The sequence below is a fragment of the Heteronotia binoei genome, chromosome 5, assembly GCF_032191835.1.
Source record: "Heteronotia binoei isolate CCM8104 ecotype False Entrance Well chromosome 5, APGP_CSIRO_Hbin_v1, whole genome shotgun sequence".
NCBI classification, from domain to species: Eukaryota; Metazoa; Chordata; class Lepidosauria; order Squamata; family Gekkonidae; genus Heteronotia; species Heteronotia binoei.
In genome coordinates, this window is record NC_083227.1 from 24805395 (window position 1) to 24816024 (window position 10630).

The 10630-nt window shown below is 43.5% G+C and overlaps 1 protein-coding gene across 2 annotated transcripts; it reads right to left on the reverse strand.

The window, feature by feature from the left end:
* Nucleotides 1-210: 210 nt before the first annotated feature.
* LOC132571324 (zinc finger protein 239-like) lies at nt 211-9442 on the reverse strand. Of its 2 annotated transcripts, none has more exons than XM_060238131.1 (3): nt 9283-9442; nt 6842-6988; nt 211-1478 (listed from the first exon to the last, which is right to left on the reverse strand). In XM_060238131.1, exons 2-3 carry the CDS (start codon nt 6912-6914, stop codon nt 352-354), a joined length of 1200 nt encoding a protein of 399 aa, XP_060094114.1. In that variant the 5' UTR covers nt 6915-6988; nt 9283-9442; the 3' UTR covers nt 211-351. The 2 variants fall into 2 exon arrangements, with proteins under 2 accessions (XP_060094114.1, XP_060094115.1); XM_060238132.1 differs by having other exon boundaries at nt 6886-6988; nt 9283-9393.
* Nucleotides 9443-10630: the final 1188 nt, after the last annotated feature.

Genomic DNA, 10630 nt, shown 5'->3' on the forward strand with positions numbered 1-10630 from the left:
AAGCAAGTGGCAGATTTCAGGTGCCGTTTCAGTGGTGTATAGAGAGGGCTGGCACTATGTTGGCACAGTGCTGTCCCCATTCAAAGCCAAAGAGATCCACCCGGGAGAGGTGATATAGAGTACTATACAGTGGGAGGGAAAACCCTGACCTTTTGGTCTTGAGGGGGGAGTGCTGCTTTGAGAACCCCAGCAAGGGACCCTGGCCCAGCGTTCCAGAAGAAAGCCATCCAAAACAAATTTATTAGACGTCTCCCTGGTTCTAAAGCAATTAGCATCCAAGGAAGTGTACAAGATTGCATCACCTCTTGTGTCAAGAGCAGGATTTCTGCAACCCTCCAGTTTTGTAGTTCTTCAGTTTTCCCCCGTGTGGATTTTATGATGTCTGATAAGGTGCGAACTGGCACTAAAGCTCCGCCCGCACTCTGAACACTTGTACGGTTTCTCTCCCGTGTGAATCCGCTGGTGTCTGATTAGATGAGAACTCATCCGGAAGTTTTTGCCACAGCTGGGGCAAATGTAGGGTTTCTCTCCCGTGTGGGTTCTCTCGTGGGCAAGAAGGTCTGAGCTCTTGCTGAACATTTTACTGCACCAGCATTTGTAGGGTTTCTCGCCCGTGTGTGTTCTCTCATGCGCGATCAGGGTGGATTTCTGACTGAAGCTCTTCCCACACTCCAGGCATTTGAATGGCTTTTCTCCAGTATGTGTTCTCATGTGTGTGACGAGGTTTGAGCTGGCACAGAACCTTTTGTCACAATAGGAGCATTTGAACGGCTTTTCCCCGGTGTGGATTCTCTGATGTCTGATGAGCAGTGTGCTGGATGTGAAACCTCTACCACACTCTGGGCACTGATATGGATTTTCCCCGGTATGGTTTCTTGTATGTGTAATGTAGTGTGATTTCTGAATGAAACCTTTCCCACACTCTGAGCACTTATACGGTTTCGCCCCTGTGTGGATTCTTTGGTGCCTGGTAAAATCTGAACTCAGGCTAAAGCTTTTCCCGCACTCCCAGCATTTATATGGCTTCTCCCCTGTATGGGTTCTCTGATGAGCGACTAGGTGGGAATTCTGGTTGAACCCTTTCCCGCACGTCAGGCATTTGTATGGCTTCTCCCCAGTGTGGATTCTCTGATGGCGGATAATGTCTGAACTCACACTGAAACTTTTCCCACACTCGGAGCATTTGTAAGGCTTGTCTTGTTTCTTAGGGATTCTCCGTCTAATCACAAAGTCTGACCTCCAGCAGAGGCCTTCGCCATTCTTGGCCTGTCTCTCTTGGCCAGTGAGGTCCTCCAAGCCTCCCCAGCAAGGAGCAGAACTCCCCACTGCCTCTAATAACTGGTCTTCACAGAACATCTCTCGTTGCCGCTGGAGATTAAAGATGGCTTCCTCTGCACAGCACCTGGAAGTGCTCTCATCGTCCCGCAGATGATCCAGTTCCTCCGAACGGTCTGTGGAAAAATCTTGCGCCTCACCGCCTGGCAAAATGAAATAGACAATTACATTTGTGCAAGGATTTTTTTCATTTATATATTTTATTGAATTTTGAAAATATACATTTATTTATATATTTATTTATATATTTTATTGAATTTTGAAAATATACAAGTTAATATTAATACATATACAATTAATCTTGTGGAATCAAGTTATAAACAAGCATAAATACTTACATACATACAATAAAATATCGAGTAAGAATTTTAAGTTATATAGATGTGTCTAGATATGTAGACCATTTTCTATCCAAGGAGAGAGATCAGGATGAAAACAAGATTAAAGTTAAGGCAATAATTCCTGTATCAAAATACAATCAATCTAATTGAACCCATATTATCATTAAACTATTAAGTAAGCATTGCTAAAAATTCTTAACTGCCTAAAAAAATTTTATGCAAACTATTACAGATTATTCCAAAAATGACTATCGAGTAATTACTATTAGGTGTGATCCATGACTAACACAGTAAAAGAAAAGGTAGAAAAAGAGAGAAATAAAAATGTACTAGTAAAAGGAAGAGAAACAAAAAACAAAACTGAAGAAAAATAGTAAAAACTTATAAGTAAAGAAGATCAAGATATTCTGGTTTGTGTGGTTGAATATCATTTGCTGTAATGAACTCAATAAAAGGAAACCATTTCTCTGTGAATTTCGAGATATCATTGTCTGAGTTTGAACGTTGGATATAATCTGTTATTTGTTCTAGCATGAGAATGTCCCAAACCTTGGATAACCAGCTGGAGATTGACCTTACTTGGATGGCCCAAACTAGCCCAGCCCCATCAAATCTGAGAAGCTTTTTAAAAGCTGTCTGAGGAGTCTGCAGTATTGAAGAAAGGTTAATCTGTGAAGCTACATGTTGCAATTGAAAGCTTTAAAAAAAAACCCCATCGGATAATTCTTTCTAATTTACTTTCTCCTTTTAGTTAAGTATTCCCTTTCGTTTGGCTCGGGGTGGGGCAAGGCAATACTCTTAATTGAAGAATAAAAAATTCTGACCCAATTATCAGTCAATTAAACTAAATCTTGGGGGAAAGCCGATAGGAGATGAAATGTCTCTGGTTCGGGAGGACTCGTCTCAAAGAGATGAAGGGTTAGCTGCTATTTTTCTACCGGGTAACGGACCGGAGTTGTCCACTGTGAAGGTGACAAACAATATGGACTGTCTGCCAGTGTCTCGAGGCGGCAGGAGGAAGGTGGCGGGCCTAGCTCGCCTGGGAAATTATAGATGTTTGTATGCAAATGCTAGAAGTGTTCAAAGTAAAATTGGTGAATTGGAATGTTTAGTGCTGGGAGAAAACATAGACATTGTGGGAATTTCAGAAACTTGGTGGAATGAGGAGAATCAGTGGGACACGGTGATTCCTGGATATAAGCTATATCGGAAGGATAGGGAGGGAAGGGTTGGAGGTGGGGTGGCTCTGTATGTAAGAGAGGATATACGGTCCAGTAAGGCTGAGATCAGAGAATTAGATTCACTTTTAGAAATGCTTTGGGTTGAAATAGAGGGCCCAAAAGGAAATTTAACTATGGGAGTTTGTTATCGCCCACCAAATCAAAAGAGAGAGGACGATTATAATATGATGGAAGGCTTAAAGATAGCGGCTAAACGTAAAAACTGTGTTGTAATAGGTGATTTTAACTACCCGCAGATTGATTGGGTCAATATGTGTTCTGGTCGAGAGAAAGAGATTGAGTTTCTTGATGCTCTCAATGACTGTGCTATGGAGCAGATGGTCTCAGAACCTACCAGGGGTGGGGCGATCCTGGATTTGGTCCTAAGTAATGCCCAAGACTTGGTGAGAGATGTAAAAGTGATTGCGCCGCTTGGGAGCAGTGACCATAATGTTATTGATTTCACCGTTTGTATAAATAGGGAGTTGTCCAAAAAGACCACCACAACCACGTTTAACTTTAAAAGGGGTAAATACACTGAGATGAGGAGGCATGTGAGGAAGAAACTGAAAGGAAAGGTACATACGGTCAAAACCCTTGAGAAAGCTTGGACGCTATTTAAAACTATAATCCTAGAAGCTCAGATAAAATACATACCACAAGTTAGGAAAGGCACAAACAGGCATAAGAAAAGGCCTGCGTGGTTAACAAATAAAGTAATGGAAGCTGTAAAAGGTAAGAAGGACTCCTTTAAGCGGTGGAAAACCAGTCCAAGTGAGATTAGTAAAAGGGAACACAGGCTGTGGCAAATCAAATGCAAGACTGTGATCAGGCAGGCAAAAAGGGACTATGAGGAGCATATTGCAAAAAACATAAAGACCAACAATAAAACTTTCTTCAAATATATTAGAAGTAGGAAACCAGCCAGGGAGGCAGTGGGGCCCTTGGATGACCATGGGGTAAAAGGATTACTGAAGGAGGATAGGGAAATGGCTGAAAAGCTAAATGAATTTTTTGCCTCCGTCTTCACTGTAGAAGACGAGAACTTTTTGCCCGCCCCAGAACCACTAATTTTGGAAGGGGTGTTGAAAGACCTGAGTCAGATTGAGGTGACAAATGAGGAGGTCCTACAACTGATAGACAAATTAAAAACTAATAAGTCACCGGGTCCGGATGGCATACATCCGAGAGTTCTGAAGGAACTCAAAGTTGAACTTGTGGATCTTCTAACAAAAATCTGTAATCTTTCATTGAAATCTGCCTCCATTCCTGAGGACTGGAAGGTAGCAAATGTCACCCCCATCTTTAAAAAAGGTTCCAGAGGAGATCCGGGAAACTACAGGCCAGTCAGTCTGACTTCAATACCGGGAAAGTTGGTAGAAACCATTATCAAGGACAGAATGAGTAGGCACATTGATGAACACGGGTTATTGAGGAAGACTCAGCATGGGTTCTGCAAGGGAAGATCTTGCCTCACTAACCTGTTGCATTTCTTTGAGGGGGTGAACAAACATGTGGACAAAGGAGACCCGATAGATGTTGTTTACCTTGACTTCCAGAAAGCTTTTGATAAAGTTCCTCATCAAAGGCTCCTTAGAAAGCTTGAGAATCATGGAGTAAAAGGACAGGTCCTCTTGTGGATCAAAAACTGGCTGAGTAATAGGAAGCAGAGAGTGAGTATAAATGGGCAGTCTTCGCAGTGGAGGGCGGTAAGCAGTGGGGTGCCGCAGGGCTCGGTACTGGGTCCCATGCTTTTTAACTTGTTCATAAATGATTTAGAGTTCGGAGTGAGCAGTGAAGTGGCCAAGTTTGCGGATGACACTAAATTGTTCAGGGTGGTGAGAACCAGAGAGGATTGTGAGGAACTCCAAAGGGATCTGTTGAGGCTGGGTGAGTGGGCGTCAACGTGGCAGATGCGGTTCAATGTGGCCAAGTGCAAAGTAATGCACATTGGGGCTAAGAATCCCAGCTACAAATACAAGTTGATGGGGTGTGAACTGGCAGAGACTGATCAAGAGAGAGATCTTGGGGTCATGATAGATAACTCACTGAAAGTGTCAAGACAGTGTGCGTTTGCAATAAAAAAGGCCAATGCCATGCTGGGAATTATTAGGAAGGGAATTGAAAACAAATCAGCCAGTATCATAATGCCCCTGTATAAATCGATGGTGCGGTCTCATTTGGAGTACTGTGTGCAGTTCTGGTCGCCGCACCTCAAAAAGGATATTATAGCTTTAGAGAAGGTGCAGAGAAGGGCAACTAGAATGATTAAAGGGCTGGAGCACTTTCCCTATGAAGAAAGGTTGAAACGCTTGGGACTCTTTAGCTTGGAGAAACGTCGACTGCGGGGTGACATGATAGAGGTTTACAAGATAATGCATGGAATGGAGAAAGTAGAGAAAGAAGTACTTTTCTCCCTTTCTCACAATACAAGAACTCGTGGGCATTCGATGAAATTGCTGAGCAGACAGGTTAAGACGGATAAAAGGAAGTACTTCTTCACCCAAAGGGTGATTAACATGTGGAATTCACTGCCACAGGAGGTGGTGGCGGCCACAAGTATAGCCACCTTCAAGAGGGGTTTAGATAAAAATATGGAGCACAGGTCCATCAGTGGCTATTAGCCACAGTGTATGGAGCACAGGTCCACCAGTGGCTATTAGCCACAGTGTATGTGTGTATATAACATTTTTTGCCACTGTGTGACACAGAGTGTTGGACTTGATGGGCCGTTGGCCTGATCCAACATGGCTTCTCTTATGTTCTTATGTTCTTATCAGTGAATTTATCCTTAATAGGATATATATGTGTGTGTGTATTTATTGGCAAACTGGACTTTATCTTAAATCCTAAATAATATTTTCTAGAAGGTTATATATACTATAGTACTTTATGCAAAGTAGAATTTTGCTATGCGTGGAATTAATCTACTTGACACTACTTCATCCAACAAGGTTCTGTATAACTTGGAATTTTCAATAAACTTTATCATATGTTGTTGTTATTTGTTTATTTATATTCTGCCCATTCCCCCGTTTGGGGGTTCTAAAAAAAGAAGAAGATCTCAATAGCTCAGCTGGGTTGACCAGGCCCTGATTAGTATTCAGACAGGAGACCATCAAGAAAGTCCAGGGTTGCTATGTGGAGGCAGGCAAAATGGCAAACTACCCCTTTGCTCCATATGCTTATCCAGTACCCTCTTGAAACTGTCTATGCTTGCAGCCGCCACCACCTCCTGTGGCAGTGAATTCCACGTGTTAATTACCCTTTGGGAGAAGACGTACTTCCTTTTATCCATTCTAACCTGACTGCTCAGCAATTTCATTGAGTGCCCACGAGTTCTCGTATTGTGAGAAAGAGAGAAAAGAACTTCTTTCTCTGCCTTCTCTATCCCATGCATAATTTTGTAAACCTCGATCATGTCACCCCTCAGTCAATGTTTCTCCAAGCTAAACTAGAGGTTGGCAGCCCTAGGAAGCAAAGATAGAGAGCCTGCATGTTTCTGGAGCAAAATAAGCAGCAGAAAAAGAGCCAGTCAGATATGGCAGCCGTGTTCTCTTATGAAATGGTTTTGTGGGAGAAACGTGAGCGGGCAAAAAGAGGTAAAACAGTTCCTCTTTACCAGACTCGCTTTATTTGTCAGAGGCTGGGTTGCAGGAGAGATAGTAGGAGAACACTGCCTCCCCACACTTTACACATGAACAGGGCAAACCCAGTTATAAATATGTACACACAGGTAGGGAGGTATACATGGCTTGCCCTTCTTCATTTTATTCTCACAACAACTCTGTCAGGTAGGCTAGGCTCAAGGGAGCATGACTGGTCTAAGGTCAGTCTCAAGACAACTGAGAATTCGAACTGGGGTCTTTTACACAAGCAATTTTCCTCCCCACCCCATCCTGTCCAGTTTGGCCCACTGTGTAAGGATTTCATTTCCCTGCATACCTCTTTGGGAGTGAACTGAGAAGAATTGGGGATCTGGATCTAACCTGGCAGCATTCTCAGGATCTTCCTGCATGACGTCCTTGCATGGGGTCCGTGTCCAATGAGCCACTTTAAAACATGCTTTGTGCACAGCTTTTGTTCAAGCTCCTGAAAAACCAAGCAGGCTTGAATTAGTCACACATGAATAGATATAACTGAGAAACAAGCGACTGCTGTATATAAAATCCCTCTCCTCACTCATTGGGTGAGCTGCTGTGATGTCACAGAAGGGGCACCAGAATTCTAGTGCCAGAGAGTAAATAAGACAGGAGAACTATCAGCTGGTGAGACTCAAAGAAAAGGTTGGGTTTTGCTGATGGGGGAAAAAAAATCTACACTTGCAGGGGTGTCGAACTCATTTGTTATGCGGGCCGGATCTGACATAAATAAGACCTTGTTGGGATGGGCCATGTCAGGTTGGGCTGAGCCATGTCAGGCTTGGCCATGTGTGTACCTATTTAAGATTAGGTAGCGGAGATATAAATTTTATAAGGAACACAGACATTAAAACATTAGCACTCATTGGTCTTAAAGATGCTTTCTTTTTATTTCCTGGGGGAAAGGAAGCTCTGGCTCTTTCCTTCTTTCCCCAGGGGACTGGGGGGTGGGAGGAGCCTCAGCCAATAGAAGGAAGAGAGGCGTGACTCAATAGCTCTGCTGTGCAATCAAGAGAGCCTGGCAAAGCACGTTATTCCTCCCCCCTTCCTCCCCAAGGGAGGAGCCCTAACCAGTGGAGAAAATACAGGTTTTGCTCTGTAGCTCCTGTGCAATTGAGCAAGCCTTATAAAGCAAGCTGTTATGCAGAAAGAAGCAAGATGTAGGGAGAAGGAAGCACATGACAGCCAGTTGCTTGGGGGCCTGATAGGAGACCTCTGGGGGTCTGACTCGGCCACCGAACTGCATGTTTGACACCCCTGATCTACAGGACCCAGAAGAAGAGGGAATATGTGCCATAGGGAGGGGTGTAGGAAAGAATGGGGAGAGGGGTTCAGAAGACAACATTGTCTGGCTATTTATTTATTTTGTGTGTGTGTATGAGAGAGAGAGAGAGTGATCCTTGGTTGCCAGCAAGTTTCCATGGCAGAGTGGAGATATGAACACCCTGGATCCTAGTTCAACACGCTAACTCCTGCATGCAAAAAGATGAAGAAGGATATAATCTTGGTGCAAAGGAGTCTGGAGACACCATGGAGGCTTATCAATCCTGCCTCCAGCTCTCCTATGCAATTGCAATCCTACATTCTAACCCAAATTACTGGAATAGCAAAACCCAAGATTTACACCCAGCTTAAGGCATGTGAATTGTTAACCTCCATTCCGATAAATCTTGCTGCTAGAAGACAGATTCAGGTGGTTAGCTCTGTTGGTCTGAGGCAACAGAACAAAGTTTGAGCCCAGTGGCACCATTAAGAATAAAGGTTTAATTTTAATAGGAGCCCCATGACGCAGAGTAGTAAAGTTGCAGTACTGCAGTCCAAGTTCCGCTCACAACCTAAGTTTGATCCCAATGGAAGCTGGATTCAGGTAGCCAGTTCATGGTTGACTCAGCCTTCCATCCTTCCAAGGTCGGTAAAATGAGTACCCAGCTTCCTGGGGGTCAAGCGTAGATGACTGGGAAAGGGAATGGCAAATTACCCCATAACAAGTCTGCCATGAAAATGTTGTGAAAGCAATGTCACCCTAGAGACAGAAATGACTGGCACTTGCACAGGGGACTACCTTTACTTGAGTCCAGAGGTCGTTTTGTAGAAAAATAGGTGGTGGAGCTCATTAGCATAACTCATTCGCAACCCAACACAAGAAAGGAGAGCCCTGGGCGAGTGAGGCCTGCTTGGGCTGACTAGAGATCCAGCCAACCCAAGCAGGTCTTGCTCGCCTGGGGCTCTCCTGGGCCACCCCCCCAACCCAGTCAAAAGGTCAGCAAGCCACCTGCCACCCAAAATCACATAAGAAGTGGAGAAAGGGTGACGTGGGCTTCTCCAGGGGTTAATGAGGGCTCCTGGGGGCATGGCAAAGCTCCTAGTGGCTGGCTAGCTGCCTGTTCTACTAATCCAGGGATTATTATGCAGCTGCACCTACTGTTCAATGAACAAGCTAGTTGGGGAGGAAGAGGGGGAGCCGTCAGAAAGGTTCAGGAGCTGTGCTCCTGTGAGCTCCTCCTGAATCTGAGGCCTGCTTGAGTCTGTTTTAAAGGCTGAATTTTGTTTTAAAAGTTTAACTCTTAATAAGCTTTTACGTGCATGCACGTTACCAGCAGATATGTGCCAAGGTGGCCTAGTCTCCCTCTGACTGCTGGTGCTGTCATAGTGAGGAAGCAGAAAGCAAACGGACCACCAGCCCCCCCTACCTGAGGTGAGCTCATCCCAAGCCAATGGCATGTTCCCCTCGTGAGTTCCCCTCACCTCTCCTGCCAGATCTGCAGCCAGACCCGAATTTCCCCTGCTGCCCGGCTACTGCTCCAAGAGTTGCTGCTTCTCTAGGGGAAGCCAGTGTGGAGCTCCGCCCAATGGCACAACAGGAAAAGGCATCATGATTTGCATCTCTCCGCCCCCTCCCCTGCTTGTCAAGTTTGTCTCTCTCTGGCCTTTCTAGGAGTTGAGCTGCGTCGCTTTAACCCTTGCAGAGTGATCCAGGTAGGCAGCCGCGTTGGTCTGAAGCAGTAGAACCTTTAAGTAGCACCTTTAAAACCAACAAACTTTTATTCGGAATGTAAGCTTTCGTGTGTGAATGCACACTTCTTCAGACGAGGAATGGGGTACAATAAGCAGAGCTACATATAGCTGCTGGGGTTTAGAATGCAAAGTGGTACAAAGTTAAAATCCAAAAGCAGAATAGTAAAATTAGGAAATTCAGAAAACCTTTGATCTGGGCTGCATTAGCATGGGAAACCAATAACACAGTCACATGTGAGAATGCCTGTTAATTATTCTATTGCTAATGAGCCTGGGTCAAAATGAGGACATTTCTTTCCCAGAAGTTTTGCCTATCCAACTAATTTACCTTTTAACATGTAACATAAATAAATATAATTCTAGTTTGCGATTATGAAAAAATGCATTAAAATATATTGGAGGATGGGTTTAGTATATGTAATGAGATAAACAACCAATATAAAATATCAGCCTCCCCTTTTTTTGTTTTGTTGTGTGTATATGTCTATATGTGTAAGTGTTTTGTCTCGACAAGACACTTATTCTATGCACATGCTTAATATTAATAACCTCAATTGTAAGTTGACAGCACTAGATTAGTTTGAGCTTCAAAATCTGTTGACATTTATTTCATGATTGCATTGGATTTAGTCGATGGAGAATATTTTATATGTATGGTTAATTAGTATTTTAATAAACATTTTGAATTACTTATTTTAAAAAAAACAAGGTTCAGAATCAAGTGCAAAGGTTTGGGGCCTGAAAGGTGGCTTTTATGCATCTCTTGTTGCTTTGAGAAGGGGACAGTGTCTCTGCTCCAAAGGGATCTTATTGGAAGGTTGGGATATTTCACAAAGGATTTTGCATCTGAGTGGGGTGTGGGGGGGATGCCCAATTTTTAAAAAAGGTGGAATGTTTTAAACAAAACCTCTGTCTTATTTTAATGCATTTTTCTTTTAAGATGCTCATACCCTAAAGCAAAACGTTAACATAGCAACAAGAGAGGTGACAAGACAATTAAACAATGTGAAATAACATCCAGAGAGAGACATAGAAAGCCCTTAAGGGCAAAGCTAAGAAAAATCCAAAGAAAATATGA